Here is a 24,485-nt window from a genome sequence, read left to right as displayed (position 1 = left end):
GCACACCGTAGGCTTCGTGCGTGGAGCAGGAACAGGCCGGGCTGGGCTGGCGACGCACACCGTAGGTTTGGTGCGTGGAGCAGGAACAGGCCGGGCAGGGCTGGCGACGCACACCGTAGGTTTGGTGCGTGGAGCAGGGACAGGCCGGGCCGGGCTGACGACGCACCCCGTAGGCTTGGTGCGTGGAGCAGGGACAGGCCGAACAGGGCTGGCAACGCACACCGTAGACTTGGTGCGTGGAGCAGGAACAGGCCGGGCAGGGCTGTCGATGCACACCGTAGACTTGGTGCGTGGAGCAGGAACAGGCCAGGCAGGGCTGTCGACGCACACCGTAGGTTTGATGCGTGGAGCAGGGACAGGCCGGGCTGGGCTGGCGACGCACACCGTAGGTTTGGTGCGTGGAGCAGGGACAGGCCGGACCGTACTGGGAACACACACCACTGGCTTTAAACGGGGATCAGGAACGGGCCGGACCGGACTGGCAATCCACCTCAGTCCCTCTCGCCGTGCCTCTACGACTTCCTTCCCTCCTCTCGCCAATGGCTCCCGTAACCCGGTGGCCTTCTCTCCTCTTCTCCTATTTCGCCCTGTGGCAGCCTCCTGCTGCCCAGTCGCCCATGCCGTGTGCCCCCCCCTAAAAAATTATTGGGGGTGCCTCTCCTCCGTCCGACGATGGCACTGCTGACGCCGCTGCTCCTCTCTCGCCAGGGCCTTGATCCTACCCCAAGGTCCCTTGCCCCCGAGCATGTCCTCCCAGGACCACACTTTGCCCACCTGGGCCATCGCCAGCCTCTCTATCTCCTTTCCCGGCGCTTCCTCCCATGTCCAGTCTGCCTCCGTCTGGACACGCTGCTTGGTCGTTGTATGGTGGGTTTTTCTGTCACGATCGTCTTGACGAGAAGGAGTAGACCAAGGCGCAGCGTGTGAAACGAACATGACTTTAATTAGTTAAAGCACAAGTACAAAACAAAACACGATCGTGAAGTCCACAGTAACACTGACTGAACACGGAACAAAAACCCACAACCCCAAGGTGAAAACAGACAGTATAAATATGGCTCCCAATCAGAGACAACGAGCCAACAGCTGACACTCGTTACCTCTGATTGGGAGTCACTCATTCAAACAAAGAAATACAACCACATAGAACAACCCAACCAAACAGAACACCACGAAACGAACACACCCTGGCTCAACATACAAAGTCCCGGAGCCAGAGCGTGACACATCTAGATCAGTAACAGTTAACAACGGCATCTGAGTGTTGTCTCCAGGCATCACAACTCCAACCCATCTCAATATCATAGCCTTTGCAAAAGTCAATAACAAAGTACAAAAGCAAACCATCACACACAGCGCTATAAGAGCGGCCACTAAAATCTGAACTATCACTGCTCCCACTGGGCCTAACTGATCTTGCAACCAAGCCTTCGCTGACCATCCAGCTCCTTCAGATCTACCAAACGCATCCCTTATATTCTTCAATGCATCTATAACACTAGTGATATTATCGGAACTATCGGGGATCAAAGTATAACAATCATCCCCCGTCAAGTTCATAGCCAAACATAAGCCACCTTGTTTTGCTAAAATATAGTCAAGAGCCATTTCATGTTTCAACAGCGTCAGTCTGTGACTTCTTTGAGTATTTGACAGAAGGTTAAACCCTCTTATCGTTTCATTTGCAAAACCCTGCAAAGTATAGGTAATATTATCAATGTGATCTGCCAAAAATGTTACACCATACCATGGAAAAAGTCCAAGTCCCCACTTCTCTCCTAGACTTATCCTCCAATGGTAGGATTCCAGACTCTGAAATTGCGCCATTTCCCTTTTCACCCTATTTCCAGACCTAGAATCAGATTTATCTGTGTCTGGTTTTTCCCCTCTTTGAATGATAAAAACCTAATATGGAAGCTTCAACGTCGACATGTAACAACATCCTGTCCATCCATAGGGTAAGAATATATATGCTTTATCACCACAAACCCACCAAATATCTCTAAAATTCCCAATAGTCACATTGCCAGGCAAAAGCTGATCTTTCACCATCAAAGTCCTGCTCTTCTTACTAAATGGAACATAAAAAGTTACATTATATTTCTCATTACTAACCTTACGTTTATGCTTACCCAAAGTCATCATATAATCATCACAATCTGATATTCCCATAAACATACCCGGTCCATCATATGTTTTATTTGAACAAAAACAGCTTTTAGCCCTCACAGGACTCACCTCCAATGCTTCAGGAATCGCTGTTAACTGATTTTCCTTCCGATCTAACAAATTCACATAGGGTAATTCATTTAACCAAGAACACTTAAACCTAGGCCTAAACAAATGCTTCGACAATGACATCATTATATCTGTTAATGATTGTTGCTGATACAACAGCCATGATAAAGCATAAGATTGACACGTACTTGATAGAGGTTGAGCCACCGTCTCTAAGATTGAACCCCATGTGCCTGGTGCTGGAATTCTCAACAGACATGAACCCTCAAGATTCCTCACTGATCTTACAGAATGAGTTAACTGCTGGAACCATAGATTCCTACCTGCCCATCCATCTTTAATTTGCAAAACAGAAGAATCAAATCCATATGCCTTCCATTTAATTTCTCTCTTCCCTAACGAGCGGTATTGATCAGATATATCTTCTGGTGTTCCATCAAAATTAAAGAACTCATCCTTTACCTCCAGGATAGTATTCTGCACTATTTCAGATGAATCTACATCATTCTCTACTACCATCTGCTCTCCTATTTCAACACCATCCTTACTACCATTCACAGCACTCTCCATCCGTATCATAAACTTCTGAGTCACTCTTACTACATCCTTTAGTTTCAGAAAAGTTGTTGTTGGTGTCTGTGTCACATTTTCGAAATGTGTTATTGCCGTCATAACATTAATCTCTTTCAAAGTTACTGTTAAAATAGTTGCTTTAGTTGATGTATTAACACTCTTAATTATTTCCAGTGGGAAAGTGACAGATGTCCTCTGTGTATTATTTACTGTTGGAGTGGCTACTGTAATATACTACTCCTGAACTCCTTTGGTGACTGTGGAAACTTCAACAGACTTTAAATCTTCCATCATAAGCATCACCTCACGAGTTACACAGCCTTTTAACCAATCATTCTTAACCGGAACAAATTTTAACGCTGGCGCTAAATAAGTACACATATATTCTCCCTGATCTTCCCATGTAACATTACGCAAAATAAGTGAGCAATCACTCATAACCCTCTTCCACTTCATATCGTTGTACAAAATATACTTCCTTTGACTAGATGAAACAGCTTCTACTTCTTGTCCTGATAACAACACTTCTTCTCCATAATTATCTCTCCACGTGGGAGGAATGTCACCACCCCCACTCCGTCTCTCACATCTACAAGGAAGATGAGCTGTACCACCCATCCTAACCCTAATGACAGTCTTTTCTTCTAAAATTGGTGTTGGAGCGATTGGCTGAGGCGCCATTGTAATCAAATGTGATACATTTATAGCTTTAATATCTGTCAATGTTGAAAGAGTTTTATTGTTTCTCACTGTTGTTGTATTAGGATGAAGTGTTGATGTCATTGTTGTTGATTCATCTATTTTCCCTACAGCTTGGAGCTCTTTACTTGTATTTCCATCTATCACCACTAGTGTCACTACATTAACTCTCAGTCCCAACTCTAATCCCTCACTTTCAAACTGTGGATTGTAAAAACTACATTTATAATCACCTTGATCCTCCTGCTGGGAATTGTACACATAGAGACTGCAATCACCCTCAATCTTCAGTCTTCTCTTATCATTCAGCAACGCATACTTTCTCAATTCAACTGCTCCTAACAGATCTAAACTCCTGCCATAGCTATCTTCCCACTGAACTCTACATTTCCCTTCACCACTGTTCTCTCTCGTGCACTGACATGGAAGCTGAGCTGACTTTCCTAGAGTTACTTCAACCCTAGTTTTCGTAACATTTTGGTCTGACTTTTCCCCTAACTGGTCTGGGCCTACTTTGTCTAACCGAATCACCAGCTTCTCCTGTAACAGAGTTGCCCTTGGTGATCTCCGCTGCTTCACATTCCACTGAAATATTCCCTGTTGTTTCTGGGACGTATTGAAAATCAATGTCCCCAAATATCCTCTCCTTTTCATCCATTGCAGAGTCATCTCTGGCATCATCAGAAGTGTAAACATTATCATCAACGTTGTCCACAACATGGACAATCTCTCCTTCTGGGTTTTCACTCTGGATATTGTCATGCATCCCTCCTTCTGCCTGTTCTCCCCTATCTTCATCCTGCTCTCTTGAGCCTTCAACATCCTGTCTCTCTGCACGTGGCACCTCTTCTCCAGGCGCTTGAACACAATGTGACAAATGATACCACGTTGGAGACCCTTTAACCTGGACAGCTGTTCCAGTACTACGAACAACTTCAAATGGTCCTTCACAACGTTCGTTATACCACTTCCTTCTAAATACCTTCACGAACACCTTTTCCCCAGGTTGCACTGTAATCCTTTTTTGCTCATCAAGCTTCTCCTGCACCTCTTCTTTTCTTTGCCTGTCAGAAACATATGTGGACAACTTTTTATGAAAATTGGCCATATATGTAACGTACGCTCTCATTTCATCTTCCAAAAGAGCCAAACTTGGACCCTTTCCGCTTGTTCGCAAACAAGGCGTAGGCATCCTTCTTCCTGTTACCAGTTCATGGGGTGTCATACGTAGATCACGCAACTCACTTGAGCGACACACCATTAATGCTAATGGAAGCGCCGCTATCCAGTTTAGACCCGTATGCTGACAAATTTTGACAATGTGATTTTTCAAGACACCGTTCATTTTTTCACAAATCCCTTCACTTTGTGGGTGATAAACTGCTCCAAGACGTTGCTTAATTCCCAATTTTTGCAACATCAATTTCACTGATTTATCCACAAATTCCTTCCCATTATCTGAGGATATTCGATCGGGTAGTCCCCACCTGCTTATGACTTCTTTACACAAGAACTTGGCAACCGATTGAGCATCTTTTCGCTTGGTTGGACATATTATGCACCTCTTGGTGTAGGAATGTAACCAAGAATAACAGTCACACCCCTGCAAACATTATTTTTCAGACAGATTGTGCACCTGCCTATGACATAGTCAACCTGTTCAAGCAAATATGGTGCCCAAAAACCATACTCCTTTGTGATCTTTCTCCTAACCTCCCCCCTTGCAACATTAGCTAACCCATGTGCTTCCTAAATCATCAGACCTAATAGGTCTAGAGGCACTACTATCAACCCCTCATGGTTTCTCCAAAGACAACAAAGGATTGTTACTCTGAGGATTTTTTATTGTCTTCAAAACACCTGCTTTCAAAAGTCCTTCAATTTGTGGTTCAATCCCTTGGATTGCTTCATCTTTCAATGGATACTGATTCTTCCAAGGAGGTCTGGCTCCTGGTTGAAGTTCAACTTTCACCGGTTGGGCTGATTTCACAAGTCCAATATCGGTACTGTGTTGAGACCACAAACATTCTGGAACTTGTTGCAACATCTCCTCTTTCATAGGGTCTGAATCCATCTTCACACTGCAAATAGATTGATGTGTCATCCGTACAGCTTGTGGCTTTCCTTGTCCTTGAGCCGAAATCATTATTTTGAGAAATCGCTGATCTTCACTCCTCCAAATCCCCAAATTCTCTTTCATCGGTACAAAAACAGCTTTCTCTGCTTCTGTCATCATTTCTCCTATTTGCTTCTGCTCATAGCCTTCAGAAACCAACAAGGTCACATGTGGCACACTCTTCTCAATCTCAAATTCTTTATCCAGATAATCGTCTGTGTTTATCTTCATAGCTGCTCCTTGTGGTCCTAAAATTATGCAACATGAGCTGAGTTGAATATCTTTGGTTGATGACTCAACCATTCCTCTGAGTTCGATTGGGCAGCCTTCTTGAAATACTTGAGCGTACAATGAAATGGATATTCCGGAAGCCTCGCATCTGGCATATTTGCCACAATGAATTTCTCCCATATCTTAGCCTGCTTCAAAAAATCTTCACTGAGATTTCCAATCCAGAATACTGAAGAAGAATCCATCTCTGTCATCATCAACAATTGGTAAACCTTTTCCTTTGGCACTTCTACCAGACAGCCGTCTGGTGTACATTTTATTGTACAATTCAATCTACACAATGCATCTCTTCCCAACAATGCAATAGGTGTATGTTCTGATACCAGTATGGGTATTGTAATTTTCTGATTTTCATAGCAGAGCTCAATTGGTTCCGTAAGAGGAATCAACTGTTTCACTCCCTCAAATCCGATTGTCCTAATTAGTTGATTGGACATAGGGAGATGTGTAGCATCTTCAGGCTGAACACAGGTAAAAGCAGCTCCGCTATCCGCCATCACTTCCAATGGTCGGTTGTTTACTTTCACCTCAATTGTTGGATCTTTTTCCGGTCCTGATGCTACCAGCTGACACCCCCCTTTCGGATCTTCTGGGCACCCCTAGAATCCTTGCTCCGGGCCCCTATAAGGGTTCACCAGTCCTCCAGGTGATCTTGACTGGCCCCTGTATCTTCCTCTGAAATTCCCTCTGGTGTTTCCTCCTGGCCCATTACACTCACGGGCAAAGTGACCAACCTGTCCACAATTATAACACACTTCTGAAGATTGCTGGAAGCATGGCTTAAATCTTCCTCCTCTTCCTCTTCCTAAGCCTTCTCGTCCTCTTCCTCTCCAATTCTGTGTCTGTCCAGAAACTGGCTGTGGATATGAAACAACTGGTACCGCTATTGGTGGCTGGTACAATTGCGGTTGGAACTGGTCCGGTTGAAGCTGTGGCAGTGATTGTTGATTTGGTGCAAACTGATTCTGCATAACCAAAGCTTGTTTCTTCTCCTTCTTATTCTCCACCAGTTGTATTTGATTGAGTTTTCTGAGAGTTTCTTGGTCCTGTTCTTTCTGGTTGTGTTCCTTTTTCCGGTACAGATCCACTTGATGGGCTATATGATCTGTATAGACACCTTTTGTCATGCTTCCAAGTCCAACCACCTCTGCCAGTTTGCTCCTTACTGGTGATGGCAGTCCCATCTGCAGTTTAGCTCTCAAAATGTACTGCTCAATTTGACTCACATCTGGATCATTTCCGGTAATATTTCTCCACACTTGATGAGCTCTTGACACATAGGCTCTCGGATTTTCTTGTTGTCCTAGTGGGTCAATCAGAATGTTGTCAGGATGCACATTTGTTGGAAATGTATCTTTCAGTGCTCTCCGCAGCCGATTTCTACTTGCAGCCAACAATTCAGGATCATTCACCGCAGTCCCCACATATCGATGAAGTCCAGCTCTCTGAAAAATGTCATCCATATCTGGAATCCCAAGGAGATTAGCCAAAAGTCTCTTAATGTCTCCTAAGGCAGACTGTGTTCCCACTGTAATTTCTTCCAATTTTGAAATCCAAGGATATGCTCCATCTTGAAGAGTAGGCAGCTTCTCAAGTATATCTGACATATCGGTATTCTTCAAAGGATTACACTCCAGGTTCTGTCCTCGAATTATCACTGGCATCATCTTCTTACTTGTGCTCTCTTTTCTTGGCCTCAATGTATACCTCTTCTCCAATTCTTGGGATCCTTTTCTCAGCAGTTTTTTCTTCTGTATCTTCAGCTTCTTGAGTTGTTCTTCCAGTTCTCTTACTTCTTCTAAAACATTGGCCTTATCCAGGCATGATACGCATCGGTCTATATCTCTTTCTATTTCTTCTGTGCTAATCATTGTAGGGTAAAATCCTCTTGAATATGAAGCACCTTTAATCTCCAAATCTTCATCGCTGTCTCCATCTTCACTTTCATCAGAGATCAGATCTCTTGTATCCTTCTTCTTCCAACTTCCCTCACCCCTTCTTTCCGCTCTGGCCAACCCCTGTCTGATCACAGGGTCATATCCACCCATGATCTCTTCTGAATCACTCTGATCATCATCATCATCATCTTCAAGTTCCATCCTCCTGAACCTCACTCCACCCTTAGTTTCCAGACATCTCGTTTTCTTCTTACTTTTGGAGTTTGGATTCATCTTCATCTCTGATGCAATAATCACCCTCCTGAATGATCATTGGAAGCTGAGGATAGACGTCCTTAATCTCTACTTCTTTCTCGTAAGGTGGGGTTCTTTTTGCTGAATCCGTATGTGAGAAAGGTGTATTGACTTCTGCCATTAGTTTTTCTGTCACCTTCACCTCTTTTGCCATTTTCTCTATACCTCTGTTTCTTTTATCTTTGGATCTTTTATCAGTTTTTGTCCTTCATTTTCAAACAGCTTCAGAACACCCAGCTCTCTTTGTCTCTTTTCTTTACGTTGTTCCCTTTTTTCCCCCTTCTTTTGATCTGCCTTAGAAATTGACACAAGCACTTTCATTATGTTGATGACGTCAGGGTTAAGAGTCCCTTCCACTGGCCATGGTTGTTCAATGTCAGGCCAACGTTTATTCCATTTTCCAGATAACCTTGCAATACCATTAACTAGAGGATTACTATTTTCTACTACATCAACAGGAGTAATTACTTTCATAGTTTTTATGTCCTTTTTCCCCATTGTAACAACTCTTTTATATTCCTTTATTGTGAATTATTTTATTATTATTATTATTATTTTAAACCAATTAATTTGTAAACCAAAAAATACTTTAGACTATGTAGCTTATGTTTCCCTCCCTTTTTCCCCTTCAAATTAATTAATTAATTAATCAATATATCTGTTTATTTTTCTTAATTTCTTAATTTCTTAATTAATTTGTATTTTATTATATTTTACCAAATTATAGATTAGTGGCAATCTTACCACATCCGATCAGGAAAAGTAAATGAAAGTAGTCAACTTCAGAGCAATCCAAAAAAGAAAGACCTGTAATCTAGCAACACTACAGCACTCACAAACCAATTGCTTAATAAGCACCCAATTACCTTAATTTTACAGAATAATGTCAGTGCTGGATTTCCAACACAACTCTAATCAAACCAACTCATGCACAAAAAACTCCAATGTGCAATTCTTAATTACATCAATTGATCAGTCTGTTGCCAAGTCCCTGTCAAATTGTCACAACATGAAATATGCTAGGCACACACAATATCCTCTATGGGAAAGTAAGTTTTGTGAACAGAGCAGTACTGGCCTTGATTGGACTGGATCCGGAGCAGCACACACTGTCGCGTGACGCACTGGTCAGCACCTCCTCTCTCTCTCTGTCTCCTCCTTCTCGTCTCTCACATGACAGATGAACAAAGGAACAGACAAGAATTTAGTCTTTTATGCACTCACTGGGTTATTTCAACCATACAATACCCTTTTAGACATACCTATGTTCACATCGCGCTAAGAAATAAGCAAACAGCTTAACTCAGGAATATTATAAATAGCGCAATAACATTTTATTTTATTTATTTAATATTTTTAATCCGTCAACATATCTCTCATTTATAAATTCAATAGATCTCAATCAAATAGTTTCATCGTTAAGCAACAGCCGATTTAACAAACAGAATACTTTATTCGTGTGTAAGTCTCCCCCTCCTTCTCTGTCTGCATGTCACAGCACCTCAGTGCAGGCAGGGGAGTGGCATATTTGCTCTACGTAACTCTAAACTCATAAAATCCCACACATGCGCAGTTCATTCACCAGTGCGATTTCAGAGTGAGAAGAGCTCCCAAGCAGCTCTCTCCAAGCTAAACAACAGAAAGTAGACAGACCAGCTGTCCCTCCGTTATTTCCAACATAGACAAACAGTAACACTTAAGAAAACTCCCAAACCAACACAGAACATAGAACACAAATCCTACTTAGAAGTTTCTTATCTTTACTTATCCTAATCTGCAGATTTATAGTTATTTTCTTATCCATTACAAAACATCTCTATACACTCTTAAAATCCTCCCTGTAGGCTCATAGTCTTTTAACAGTTATTAAACGTTCTCTTTTTATAGAGACTCATAAGATTTTAACCTTAACTTCCTCCCAGGGGGCTCATAGTTTTTTAACAATTATTAACGTTCTCGCTAATGGAGACTCATAAGATTTTAACCTTAACTAACATATTTCCTTACAAAAAACTAAAACCCCTGTTCTCAACCAAAACATATATACGTAAATATCTCTAACATAAATCTTATCATAACATGAGTCGACACACAGCTGAAACACAACAGAGACGTCTTTATTTTTATTTTTATTTATTTTTTTCGCACACACACACACAATTCAAGAGGAATGCATCCGTTCCTACGGTCCTCTAAAGCATGCTACCATCGTTCCTTATTTCTCATAGTTCCTTCCTAAATTTCTGCTACCTCGAGTTTGCAGATATTCAATGAGAGGTTACTTCGAACATATACCTCGTCAACTATATGTCGAGGGGTAACATGCAAATGAATGTATCTACAACAAACTCCAGTTCCCAGAACTGACCTTAACAATCAACCTAGTGAGTTTTCAGGATTTTCGGCCCATCCTAATGATCGCCTCGTTTGAGGGCTTCCGTAGATCAACGACTTCCTAATTAGTATACATTTTTCCTTAGTTCCTGGCCTTATTCCTTCATTCTATTATTTTTCAATTTTATTCAAGCCAAATATCCCTGTGCCCAGTGTTATCAATTCCTATAAACACTCCCCCCGTTTGCGTTGTTTTCAACGCAAACAAATGTAGAAATTTAGAACGGATTCTTATCCCACAGCAAATAACAGCAAAGTGCACACATGTCTTTAAACGGTACATCTCCTCAGCGTACACACCCACATAAGCAAACGAACCGACCAGCGCCCAAAATTGTGAGAAATCTCACCTTATGTGCCGGCGTCTTGAGCGGGAGTCACTTCGTAGCTCATGAATGGAACGCTGGAGAGACGCAACACGTCCCAAAGGTCCTCGTCGCCATTCTGTGGTATCAAAATAACGATGCTAATTATGCTGTGATGACAAGAAATCCGCTGACACTGTCCTTGATTATAATGGTTTATTACATCAAAGATTTCAGCGTCAATTTACAGACTCCTGCAGACATCTGGAGAACAACCGACCCAATCTCTAATATGTTATATTCTCCCTGTCCTTTGTTCCAACCATGGTATTTATAATATGTAACATGATATGGGTGGTTTTCCCATAAACCAATCCCTGGCCTCCACATAACAGACTTCCTCTGTTTTAGGGGGCCCCTATAGTAATGCTTTCCAGATGCTTCCGCAAGCTGAGTCAACTTCCTCTAACACACCATTTGCAAATGTCAGCAAAGTCATAAACTGTTTAGATACTACAGTGTAATTACACATACCGCAAACAAGTATAAAAGTTGTAAGTACTATGTATCAATGTGTACCTACAGTGCCTAGTGAAAGTCTACACACCCTTCAAATGTTGATGCCTTAAAATTAAATCTAAAAATTGATTATATTAGATGTTTGTTTTACAGATGTACACAACCTACTCCACATGTTCAAAGTGAGACAAAAATTATATAATATTTTCCTAATTAATTCCAAATAAAAAACTAAGATGTCTTGATTGCACATTTCTTCATACCCAAGAGTTAATACTTGGTGGAAGCACCTTTGACAGCCATTACAGCTGTGAATAATTCTGAATAAGGGCAACATCTATCCATTGTTTTTCTCAAAATTGCTCCAGCTCAATAGATTTGTTTGGGAATCATTGATGGAAAGCAATATTCAGGACTGAGACTGAAACATTCAGTAAACACTCAAAACCTCTTGGAAAGCCATTCTGGTGTGTCTTTGGCATTATAATTGGTGTAACTATATCCCTGGGTTAGGTATTCAGAAGACTAAGGCAGGGTATCTGGGATTTGGCCTTTCATATTTATTTTGATCCTGACAAATTCCCCAGTCCCTGCCAGTGACAACCATACCCATAACATGATGCTGCCACCACAAAACGTAGGAAATACAGAAAGTCAACAACATTGCATTCATTCCACATTATGACAAAAGTAAAATGAGGAATCCTGTGTTTTAAAAAATCCACTCCAAATCATCCATTCTATTTGCAACAAGGCCATTATGTAATACTGCAAAACAACATGGCAAAGAAAATAACTTTTGGGCATAAATAAAAAAACTACAGGCTTGGATCAAATCCAATGAAACACAACACAGAGTGAAACCCTCTGTATTTTCAACCACTGTGGTGGCAGCATCATGTTAAGTGTATGTTTGTCACCGTCCGGGACTGGGGAGTTTGCCAGGATCAAAAGAAATATGAAAGGACCAAAGACCAGGTAAAAGTTGGAGGAAAACCCACTTCAGTCTTCTGAATACTTGACCCTGGGATAGTTAAATGTTTCAGCGGGACAATTACACACATTTTTATGTCAAAGACACACCAGAATGGCTTTCTAATAAGTGTTGAGTGTTCCTGAGTGGTCCAGTCTCAGTCCTGACTTAAATAAACAGTACACATGTAGGTACACATTTAGGTACATTACACATTTAGGTACATATTTAGGTACACATGTAGGTACAGTACACATTTAGGTACACAGTTAGGTAGAGTACACATGTAGGTACATACAGTTGAAGTCAGACGTTTACAAACACTTAGGTTGGAGTCAATAAAACTCATTTTTCAACCACTCCACAAATTTCTTATTAACAGACTATAGTTTTGGCAAGTTGGTTAGGACATCTTCTTTGTGCATGACACAAGTCATTTTTCCAACAATTGTTTACAGACAGATTATTTCACATATAATTCACTGTATCACAATTCCAGTGGGTCAGAAGTTTACATACACTAAGTTGACTGTGTCATTAAACAGCTTGGAAAGTTCCAGAAAATGATGTCATGGCTTTATAAGCTTCTGATTGGCTAATTGACATAATTTCAGTCAATTGGAGGAGTACCTGTGGATGTATTTCAAGGCCTACCTTCAAATTCAGTGCCTCTTTGCTTGACATCATTGGAAAATCTAAAGAAATCAGCCAACACCTCAGAAAAAAGATTGTACACCTCCACAAGTCTGGTTCATCCTTGGGAGCAATTTCCAAACGACTGAAGGTACCACGTTCATCTGTACAAACATTAGCACGCAAGTATAAACACCATGGGACCACACAGCTGTCATACCGCTCAGGAAGGAGACGCGTTCTGTCTCCTAGAGATGAACGTACTTTGGTGCGAAAAGTGCAAATCAATCCCAGAACAACAGCAAAGGACCTTGTGAAGATGCTGGAGGAAACAGGTACACAAGTATCTATATCCACAGTAAAATAAGTCCTATATCGACATAAACTGAAAGGCCGCTCAGCAAGGACGAAGCCACTGCTCCAAAACCGCCATAAAAAAAGCCAGACTACGGTTTGCAACTGCACATGGGTTCAAAGATCGTACTTTTTGGAGAAATGTCCTCTGGTCTGATGAAACAAAAATAGAACTGTTTGGCCATAATGACCATCGTTATGTTTGGAGGAAAAGGGAGAGAATTGCAAGCCGAAGAACACCATCCCAATCGTGAAGCACGGGGGTGGCAGCATCATGCTGTGGGGGTGCTTTGCTGCAGGACGGACTGGTGCACTTCACAAAATAGATGGCATCATGAGGAAGGAAGATTATGTGGATATATTGAAGCAACATCTCAAGACATCAGTCAGGAAGTTAAAGCTTGGTCTCAAATGGGTCTTCCAAATGAACAATGACCCCAAGCATACTTCCAAAGTTGTGGCAAATGGCTTAAGGACAACAAAGTCAAGGTATTGGAGTGGCCGTCACAAAGCCCTGACCTCAATCCTATAGAACATTTGTGGGCAGAACTGAAAAAGCATGTGCGAGCAAGGAGGCCTACAACCCTGACTCAGTTACACCAGCTCTGTCAGGAGGAATGGGTCGAAATTCACCCAACATATTGTGGGAAGCTTGTGGAAGGCTACCCGAAATGTTTGACCCAAGTTAAGCAATTTAAAGGCAATGCTACCGAATACTAATTGAGTGTATGTAAACTTCTGACCCACTGGGAATGTGATGAAAAAAATTAAAGCTGAAATAAATAATTCTCTCTACTATTATTCTGACATTTCACATTCTTAAAATAAAGTGGTGATCCTAACTGACCTAAAACAGGGAATTTTTACTAGGATTAAATGTCAGGAATTGTGAAAAACGTTTAAATGTATTTGGCTAAGGTGTATGTAAACTTCCGACTTCAACTGTATTTAGGTACAGTACACATTTAAGTACACATTTAGGTACAGTACACATTTAGGTAAACGTTTAGGTACACATTGTTACATAGTACTTACAACTTTAATACTTCAACTTTTATACTTACTTTTATAGATATGAAATTAGTAAACAAATGCTAATTAATTGTGGCTCACCTTCCTCTCACCCTATAATTATTGTTTTAGATAACTCTGTTATCTTGATTTTGAAAGTTAGTTTATTTGAAAATCCTTAAAATTGTGTACTGCAAAATAGCATGGCAGGATCAAGCAATATTTTCTAAATTAAAGATCTGAGATCACTGGATATTACTTTACATTAGATCTACACAATCATATCTACACAGAAACTTTGAAATGTAGGGAGTGAAATAGTGAAATGCTTAAACATGAAGTGCTCTGACTAAAAGCAACACAGAGAAGACAATTAAGCAGTTTTAAAATGTGAAAGAATATTTAATTAATAATTTTCATACAACATTTGGAGCATTTACATAGACATGTTGTCCATGATACGCCTCATGCTCATGCACCTCATGCCGCTCATGCTGCCCATGCCTCCCATTCCCATGCCCATCTCTCTGAAGTTCCTGTACTCTCCAGGCCTCATGTACATCTGCCTGCCTCTGAAGTGGGGCTGCTCGTACATCAGCCAGTGGCCTTCCATCACGTTGCAGGACTGGCAGTCGGACATACGGTAACGCTCCTGGATGGAGTCACAGTCGTCCATCATCTCGTGCATCTGACCTCCGAAGTTCTCCCTCTCGTAGATCCTCATCCTGAAGTTTCCACGGTGCTGTTAGGAGGAAAGAACAGGTTTCATTGATCAGATAAATTATATATAAAACTTGTGTAATATAAGAGTTTTATTTTCAATGACAAGATTATTCTATTTTAAGATGAAATATTTTCAACCTACCATGGGGATCATGCGGCAGGACCTGAAACCATCGGTCATTCCCATCATACTCTGGTAGTCAGAGTACTCTCCCCTCTTCATGAAGTACTGGTTTCCCATGTAGTTAGGGCGCTCATACATCATGAAGCATCCACTCTGAACCCTGCAGGATTGGCACCTGCTCATGTAGGAGGAAATGTCGGGGCAGTCGGAGCTGCACTCATAAGAGCGGCCCTGGAAGTTTCTGTCCTCGTAGAAGGTGGCCTGAAAATAAAAATGAATAATTTCTAGGAATTAAACAATTGTTTGAAGCAAACATTTTACATACATTTGCGATTTTATTCAGTCACACTGGTAACCAGGTTATTGGGATAAGTACAACTATCATGTTGTAGGTTATGGTGCTAGAGCATTACAGCCCTTTTGTAGAACAATCTATGAAAATTAAAGCATATATTAAAAAAACCTTCCCAGTGCTTACCCTGCCCATGTTCATGCTGGTGTTGGACATGCTTGTTACTGTGCTGATGGTTGCTGCTCCTGAACTGACTTCCTACCTGGTTTAACCCGTTCTTTTATACCTGACCAAACCTAAAGAATCCCTAGCTCCATTGTTCAAACCCCTGACCCAGCACCATGCTATAGAGGCCTACTGAGGCCACTGAGGTGACGTCCACATTTTCAGGGACTGGATCCCTCACTGTCTTTAGAAAGTCTGTTTCTCAAACAAAGTAGCATAAAGCCTTTTGAGAGTAGCTAGTAACAGCCTTGAAACTGAAGGTTCTCCATACATTGAGCAATACTTTTTAAAAGATTGCACACGATTTAAGACATTTAGCAGAAATCACACATATCCGCCTCTGATTTGGTAAAAAGCTGAGTGTTTGTCCACATGTACACTGATTAAGCTCATATTTTGGGTTCTGATGGGTCAGAAAGCATTTATAAGTTATATCCTTTAAGAATCAATGGGTATATATATTTTGTTCACAGTGTGCTGGCTTAACATAGACCAACATTCCTACTCATTTAAATGACGTGGAAACAAAGTTGATTCAACCAGTGTGTGCCTATTGCGTAACCAGTGAATACATAATCAACACTGAGTTGTTACTTAACTAACCTTTGTAGTTGATAACCACGATAGTAAAGAAATTGTTACAAAACCTTTAATTGTATTATGTATTTTTAAATCAAATACATCAATAATGTATTCATTTGTTAATTCCTCTTAAATAGATTGAATGCAGCCATTTTTATCTCAATATCAAATAATTTCCGGGTAACAATGAAGTAACTTCATGTGATTTTTTTCAATTAAAATGGTCAAAAATAAACAAAAATAGCTTCTTAGCAAAATGCAATTTCTCAAGCAAGAATTTAGCTAGGATTTTTTGGGAGTGGTCTGAGAGAGGGACCTAATTGGAGAAGCCTAATGGAAGGGATGTGTAACATGAAAACTCTCTTTGTTATTGGTCTACTAACTTATACGGTCCAAAAACCGGTCCAAAAACCCCAGCCAGCCAAACAAGCAGAAGTTTCTGGCAATCTTTTCAATAGCTCTTACACTAAAAGTGCATTATCATAATCTCATAGTTTGGAAAAATATATAAAACACAGGAATATCAAGATTTTGGCACTGCCCCTTTAAGCACTTACAAATTTGTTACAGATTGTAAAAACTGGAATTCGTAACATGTACAGTGCATTCGGAAAGTATTCAAACCCATTGACTTCTTTCACATTTTGTTACATTACAGCCTTATTCTAAAATTTATTTAAATGTTTTTTTTCCTCATCAATCTACACATAATACCCCATAATGCCAAAGCAGAAACAGGTTTCTAGAAATTGTTGCAAATGTATTACAAATAAAAAAAAATGGAAATTTCACATTTACAGAAGTATTCAGACCCTTTACTCAGTACTTTGTTGAAGCACCTTTGGCAGTGAATACAGCATTGAGTCTTCTTGGGTATGATGCTACAAGCCTGGCACACCTGTATTTGGGGAGTTTCTCCCATTCTTCTCTACAGATCCTCTCAAGCTTAGTCAGGTTGGATGGGGAGCGTCGCTGCACAGCTATTTTCAGGTCTCCCCAGAGATGTCCGATCGGGTTCAAGTCCGGGCTCTGGCTGGGCCACTCAAGGACATTCAGAGACCTGTCCCGAAGCCACTCCTGCGTTGTCTTGGATGTGTGCTTAGGGTTGTTGTGAACCTTTGCCCCAGTCTGAGGTCCTGAGCGCTCTGGAGGAGGTTTTCATCAAGGATACTTTGCTCCGTTCATCTTTCCCTCGATTCTGACAAGTCTCCCAGTCCCTGCCACTGAAAAACATCCCCACAGCATGATGCTGCCACCAGCATGCTTCACCGTAGGGATGGTGCCAGGTTTCCTCCAGATGTGACGCTTGGCATTCAGGCCAAAGAGTTCAATCTTGGTTTCATCAGACCAGAGAATCTTGTTTCTCATGGTCTGAGTCTTTAGGTGCCTTTTGCAAACTCCAAGCGGGCTGTCATGTGCCTTTTACTGAGGAGTGGCTTACGTCTGGTCACTCTACCATAAAGGCCTGATTGGTGTAGTGCTGCAGAGATGGTTGCCCATCCGGAAGGTTTTCCCATCTCCACAGAGGAACTCTAGAGCTCTGTCAGAGTGACCATCAGGTTCTTGGTCACCTCCCTGACCAAGGCCCTTCTCCCCCGATTACTCAGTTTGGCCGGGCAACCAGCTCTAGGAAGTCTTGGTGGTTCCAAACTTCTTCCATTTAAGAATGATGGAGGCCACTGTGATCTTGGGGACCTTCAATGCTGCAGACATTTTTTGGTACCCTTCCCCAGATATGTGCCTCGAGATAATCCTGTCTCGGAGCTCTGCGGACAATTCCTTCGACCTCATGGCTTGGTTTTTGCTCTGACATGCACTGTCAACTGTGGTACCTTAGATAGACAGGTGTGTGCCTTTCCAAATCATGTCCAATCAATTGAATTTACCACAGGTGGACTCCAATCAAGTTGTAGAAACATCTCAAGGATGATCAATGGAAACGGGATGCACCTGAACTCAATTCCGAGCCTCATAGCAAAGGGTCTGAATATTTATGTAAATAGGGTATTTCTGTTTTTATTTTTAATACATTAGCAAACATTTCTAAAAACCTGTTTTTGTTTGACATTATGGAGTATTGTGTGTAGATTGCTGTGGATAAAGAAATAAAATACAAATTAGAATAAGGCTGTAACGTTACAACATGTGGAAAAAGTCAAGGGGTCTGAATACTTTCCGAAGGCACTGTATATTCAAATGTATGTCTTTTTTTTCTTTTAAGAAACTTACAACACAGTGTGCAAAAAGTATGCCTTATATTTAATACCTGGGAACTTTTATTTAAAGACTTGTATTTTTGACTTTTTAAACTCACCTTTCTAGAATCATCAGAGCTTCGAGACATCTTCAGAATTACCAACAATGCATCATTGAAGTTATTAAGGTGACTTTGTGTTTGCTACTTAATTATGCTGTTTCAATGTGGAAGAAAGGACAAGCAAGCACACACAACCTGCCAAGTCACTGAACAAATGTTGCTGGTTTACTATACTGCCGAGGGACTCACTGCACAACCCAATAGTTAACAATCACAACCCCGAGAAATGAGAAGCTGTGGGCAGCCCCAGAACCAACTTGTTTGCTAAGCCACAAGGTGTCCCCAGAGCTAATGCACAGCATTAGACGGTATTACATTTACATAATTTAGCAGGCGCTCTTATCCAGAGCAGCTAACAGGAGCAATTGGGGTTAAGTGCATTGCTCAAGAGCACATCAACAGATTTTTCACCTAGTTAGAGCAAGGATTTGAACATCGTACCTTTCGGTTGCTGGCCCGACACTCTTAATCACTAGGCTACCTGCCTCCCCACGGTTTATCCAGTGTCATGGGCAGCAACTAACACAGGAAATACAGAGGCAAACAGTTTGTCCAAATGTTCTAATTTAACGATGACCAAAATACACACCTTGTAGCTATATTCCAGTGTTCAGTGTGCTTCATAACAAGCCAAACAAAGTTGTTTTCTAGCTAGCTAGTCTGGTAAAATTTTCAGTCAGATAGCTACAGTATCTAATGTTAGCTATCATAGCAACATGCTTTATAGTTCAGGATTAGATTAAATCTTTGAGTGGTGGACCATTCTTGATACACAAGGGAAACTGTTGAGCATGAAAGACCCAGCAACATTGCAGTTCTTGACACAAACTGGTGCGCCTGGCACCTACTACCATAACCCGTTCAAAGGCAATTACATATTTTGTCTTGCCCATTCACCCTCTGAATGGCACACATACACAATCCATGTCTCAATTGTCTCAAGGCTTAAAAATCTCCTCTCCTTCATCTAGACTGATTGAAGTGGATTGAATAAGTGACATCAATAAGGGATCGTAAGTTTCACCTGGATTCACCTGGAAGAGCAGGTGTTCTTAATATTTTGTACACTCAGTGTATATAAAGTAGAGGCCAAAAACGTCTTCAAAGATTTTGACAGCAAGCAGGACTAAAATGTTAATACTGACATCAGCTTTAGGGAGCAGTAATTTGGTGGTCAATAATGGTTGCAATTGAAATGAGCTGTGCAGGTGATTTTAGCGCGTATTGATGGTTTACCAAGAGATCAACTGGCGATAATCTAGTGGCTGTCGATGGTTAAAACAGGACCTGAGGGATCCAGTCCCTGAAAATGTGGACGTCACCTCAGTGGCCTCAGTAGGCCTCTATAGCATGGTGCTGGGTCAGGGGTTTGAACAATGGAGCTAGGGATTCTTTAGGTTTGGTCAGGTATAAAAGAACGGGTTAAACCAGGTAGGAAGTCAGTTCAGGAGCAGCAACCATCAGCACAGTAACAAGCATGTCCAACACCAGCATGAACATGGGCAGGGTAAGCACTGGGAAGGTTTTTTTAATATATGCTTTAATTTTCATAGATTGTTCTACAAAAGGGCTGTAATGCTCTAGCACCATAACCTACAACATGATAGTTGTACTTATCCCAATAACCTGGTTACCAGTGTGACTGAATAAAATCGCAAATGTATGTAAAATGTTTGCTTCAAACAATTGTTTAATTCCTAGAAATTATTCATTTTTATTTTCAGGCCACCTTCTACGAGGACAGAAACTTCCAGGGCCGCTCTTATGAGTGCAGCTCCGACTGCCCCGACATTTCCTCCTACATGAGCAGGTGCCAATCCTGCAGGGTTCAGAGTGGATGCTTCATGGTGTATGAGCGCCCTAACTACATGGGAAACCAGTACTTCATGAAGAGGGGAGAGTACTCTGACTACCAGAGTATGATGGGAATGACCGATGGTTTCAGGTCCTGCCGCATGATCCCCATGGTAGGTTGAACATAGATTCATCTTTGAAAATAAAGTCTATTTTGATGATGGTATTCGCATACAAAATTAGTTTGTATATAATTTCACTGATCAAGAAAGTAACCTTATAATGTTATTTTCTCCTAACAGCACCGTGGAAACTTCAGGATGAGGATCTACGAGAGGGAGAGCTTCGGAGGTCAGATGCACGAGATGATGGACGACTGTGACTCCATCCAGGAGCGTTACCGTATGTCCGACTGCCAGTCCTGCAACGTGATGGACGGCCATTGGCTTATGTACGAGCAACCCCATTTCAGAGGCAGGATGATGTACATGAGGCCTGGAGAGTACAGGAGCTTCAGAGAGATGGGCATGAGTGGCATGAGGTTCATGAGCATGAGGCGTATCACTGATATGTGCTAGATATCTTATATCGATCAAATAAAAGTGATTAGTCATCCGTAACAATTGTGTGTGCTACATTATTTCAATATTTTGGTATGTGGCCACAGCATAAGCAGGAGTGAGGTTCATGAGCATGAGGCGTGTCATTGACTCCTGCTACTATATATTGCTTGAATATATAAACCATTATATATATTGCTTGCTACTATATATAAACCACTGAATAAAATAATTGACAAACATTTTTAAAGTGATTTTAAGCCCTTTTTCTACTTACTCGGAGTCAGATGAACTCTGACTAATGAAGCATGCTAGCTGTTCAAGTAGACTTCCAGTCATAGCGCTAAAGCTAGTTCAACTACCTTCAACTTCCTTCAAGTTGCAAGCATAGACATTAACATTTTATCCATTAGTTAATTTGACTCTGGGTGAGTAGAAAGGGGCTTAATTGCCAAAGTCTCACACTATCCTTTTAATGTTTCCCTTTTTAAGTGTGACCAAAAATTTACCTACTAATTTCTTGTTCACACACTTGCACCCCTTGTCATATAGCTGAGACCAATTATGCTAACATGATACAATAAACAGTACAGTATCTAGTGGCTCATTAGCAATATGACTAGCTGAACAGCTTCATTGACTTGCAAATACTTTTGGGTAACACTTTTTTTGAAGAGTACCTACATAAGGACTTCATCATAACACATTTATGAAGCATACATAACATACAACGTTTTGTAGCTCAGCTGGTAGAGCACGGCGCTTGTAACGCCAGGGTAGTGGGTTCGATCCCCGGGACCACCCATACACAAAATAATGTATTCACGCATGACTGTAAGTCGCTTTGGATAAAAGCGTCTGCTAAATGGCTTATTATTATTATTTATTATTATTGTACAGAAATATACATACTGGTATACAAGATTTTAGCATCAAATCAGGATTTTCCCAGGGACATGAAAGGCCACGTGGTTGGCCCCTCTTTGGAATCCATTCCACACAGTTGCTCACTGAGCTACAAATAATCATTATTGATGAATAAAAATAAAATGAAACTAAAGATTTTTACAAATATGTACTATTGTTGAATGGAAAAAATATGAAATCATAGATTGTTTATTGAAATGTTACAAATCATAGTTTTTTGTTGAATGGGAAAAATATTGAATAATATTTTCATTAAATTATTATTATTCATTGTTATTGTTTGATGGAAATATTGATATATTTTTTTACAAGTCATTATCTTTGCTGTTTGAAAATATATAAGTACAAATGTTTCCACAAATAACTATTATTGTTGCATTTTCTTCATGAAGAATACATTTTTTTGATGAACCTGTTTATGATATTCCAGTTTGCCCTGTATTAGTTCTTGCTAAGTAAATAACACAATCTCCACATTCATCTCTAGGTATTTTGAATTACATCTTAGAAATTGGATGTAAAAACCATCCTTATAATGTTAGCTAGTTCTAGAGTGAAGACATTGGTTAGCTAAAGCAGCCAGTGGATGCTATCACTAACAACTGCTGCTTTAGTGATTATGTCACTGACATGGCAAACCCCTATCCTAAAATTAGTGTTTTAATAAGGGTTTTTGATGTTAGAAAAACACTAGTCTTTGACATCCAACTCGCCAGCATCCCACATGGCACATTCTCAGTCCCAAGTTTTCAAATTACATTTGACTTGTTGGCGCGACTGCAATTTTTTGAATATATTTGTCTAATTGATATAGCTGGTTAGTTATGTGTGTTGTAATCTTCATTCTAATCAGGAAACGCATAATAGATGGTGTATCTCCTCAATAAGTGAAATATGACTCAACTTTTAAAAGCATGCAGAATTAGGGCTACCATACACTCAGGGAATGGACATGAATTGTGGTTGTGATGTACTTAGCAAATCCTCATTCCACACAATGTGCTGTTTTCTAACCCAGTTAGTAGTAATCAGGAACATTTTGAAACACTGTTGTCAAAAAAAGTTTTTGGATTCTGTGTTCATTTCATTCTCTTCAAATCAATGTTTTACTTTTCTGAACCATTATTTAACAGGGAGTTTCTAATAGAAATGCTGATATTGTCATGGGGGACATGGGATTCATATCTGATCCAGAAAAAAATAATATTGACAGAAAATTAATTTATGGAGTCAGGTGATTCAATTTTATCATTGACACAAGAGTTAAGTTTAACTGACTTCACTGAATGAAAGAGATAACGAGGGAATATGAATCATAGGTTGAAATAGAATTCAAATTGTGTAACTGACTTGTAGACTCCACCCCACTCATTAGCATATATGTATGCAATGGTTGTCACTGCCTGAGTCTATTGTTCCTCTAAAAGGTTTTGTGTCACCTGTTTCACAGTGGAAAAAAGGCTTTTATGTCTTCTAGGGACCCAGTCACGTGGAAATATGACTATGGTACTTCAGCACTCTACAGGCCTCTATACTGTGTTGCTGGGTCAGGGGTTTACACAATAGGGTCAACAGATTCTTTGGGTTAGGTCAGGTATAAAAGTAAGGGTTACCACAGACAGAATATCAGTGCAGCAGTAGCAGCAGCAGCAGCAGCAACTCAGTGACCAACAATGACCACCACCGGCATGAACATGGGAAGAGTAAGCATTATTTTATTTTTTTACCTAAAATACATTTTTCTCTATATTATTGTTGTATCTTTACATGCAAAACTAAAAGCTTCTTATATTTGTTGCATTTTTTGAATTACATATTGAGAAATTATAAATAAATACATTGTGTTTTCAGGCCACCTTCTACGAGGACAGAAACTTCCAGGGCCGCTCTTATGAGTGCAGCTCCGACTGCCCTGACATGTCCTCCTACATGAGCAGGTGCCAATCCTGCAGGGTTCAGAGTGGATGCTTCATGGTGTATGAGCGCCCCAACTACATGGGAAACCAGTACTTCATGAAGAGGGGAGAGTACTCTGACTACCAGAGTATGATGGGAATGAGCGATGGAATCAGGTCCTGCCGCATGATCCCCATGGTAAAATATGATATTCAAGCTGCTGTAACAGCCCCACTAGAAGTACCTGTGTGAAGTCCATAATTAATCACGCAAATCATATTTGAGCTATTCAACAGTCTGGTGCGTTCAGTAAATAATTAAACATATTCTTATTTCCTCCTAACAGCACCGTGGAAACTACAAGATGAGGATCTACGAGAGGGAGAACTTCGGAGGTCAGATGCACGAGATGATGGACGACTGTGACTCCATCATGGATCGTTACCGCATGTCAGACTGCCAGTCCTGCAACGTGATGGACGGCCACTGGCTGATGTACGAGCAGCCCCATTTCAGAGGCAGGATGATGTACATGAGGCCTGGAGAGTACAGGAGCTTCAGAGATATGGGCATGAGTGGCATGAGGTTCATGAGCATAAGGCGTATTACTGATATGTGCTAGATATCTTATATTGATCAAATAAAAGTGATTGGTAATCCGTAACAATTGAGTGTGCTACATCATTTCAATATTTTGACGGTTTGTGTTTACATTTTTACCAGAAAGATATGCGTAACATTTAAATT

The 24,485-nt window shown here is 40.7% G+C and overlaps 2 protein-coding genes across 3 annotated transcripts in view; one reads left to right on the top strand and one right to left on the bottom strand.

Moving 5' to 3' along the window:
* LOC311129579 (gamma-crystallin M3-like) overlaps positions 1–15,286 on the bottom strand; it is a gene marked incomplete at both ends in the record, with an annotated part of 79,069 nt that extends 63,783 nt beyond the window's left edge. Inside the window, one exon of the mRNA XM_084161921.1 lies at positions 15,164–15,286. Within this exon, the coding sequence (XP_084018047.1) occupies positions 15,164–15,286 (123 nt within the window). The remainder of the gene's footprint in view (positions 1–15,163) is intronic.
* A 4,752-nt stretch (positions 15,287–20,038) lies between these two features.
* Positions 20,039–24,360, top strand: LOC311129584 (gamma-crystallin M3-like; the record flags this gene model as incomplete). 2 transcript variants are annotated; one of them, XM_084161927.1, is made up of 3 exons in its annotated part: positions 20,039–20,068; positions 23,694–23,936; positions 24,085–24,360. In XM_084161927.1, 3 exons carry the CDS (start codon positions 20,039–20,041, stop codon positions 24,358–24,360), a joined length of 549 nt encoding a protein of 182 aa, XP_084018053.1. The 2 variants fall into 2 exon arrangements, with proteins under 2 accessions (XP_084018053.1, XP_084018052.1); XM_084161926.1 differs by lacking the exon at positions 20,039–20,068 and adding an exon at positions 23,516–23,545.
* Between the last annotated feature and the right edge of the window lie 125 nt (positions 24,361–24,485).

The sequence above is a fragment of the Coregonus lavaretus genome, assembly GCF_964263955.1.
Source record: "Coregonus lavaretus genome assembly, chromosome: 5".
In the NCBI taxonomy this organism is placed as follows: domain Eukaryota; kingdom Metazoa; phylum Chordata; class Actinopteri; order Salmoniformes; family Salmonidae; genus Coregonus; species Coregonus lavaretus.
Note: the sequence above shows the minus strand (reverse complement) of the source record. Positions and strands in the feature narration are given on the sequence as shown.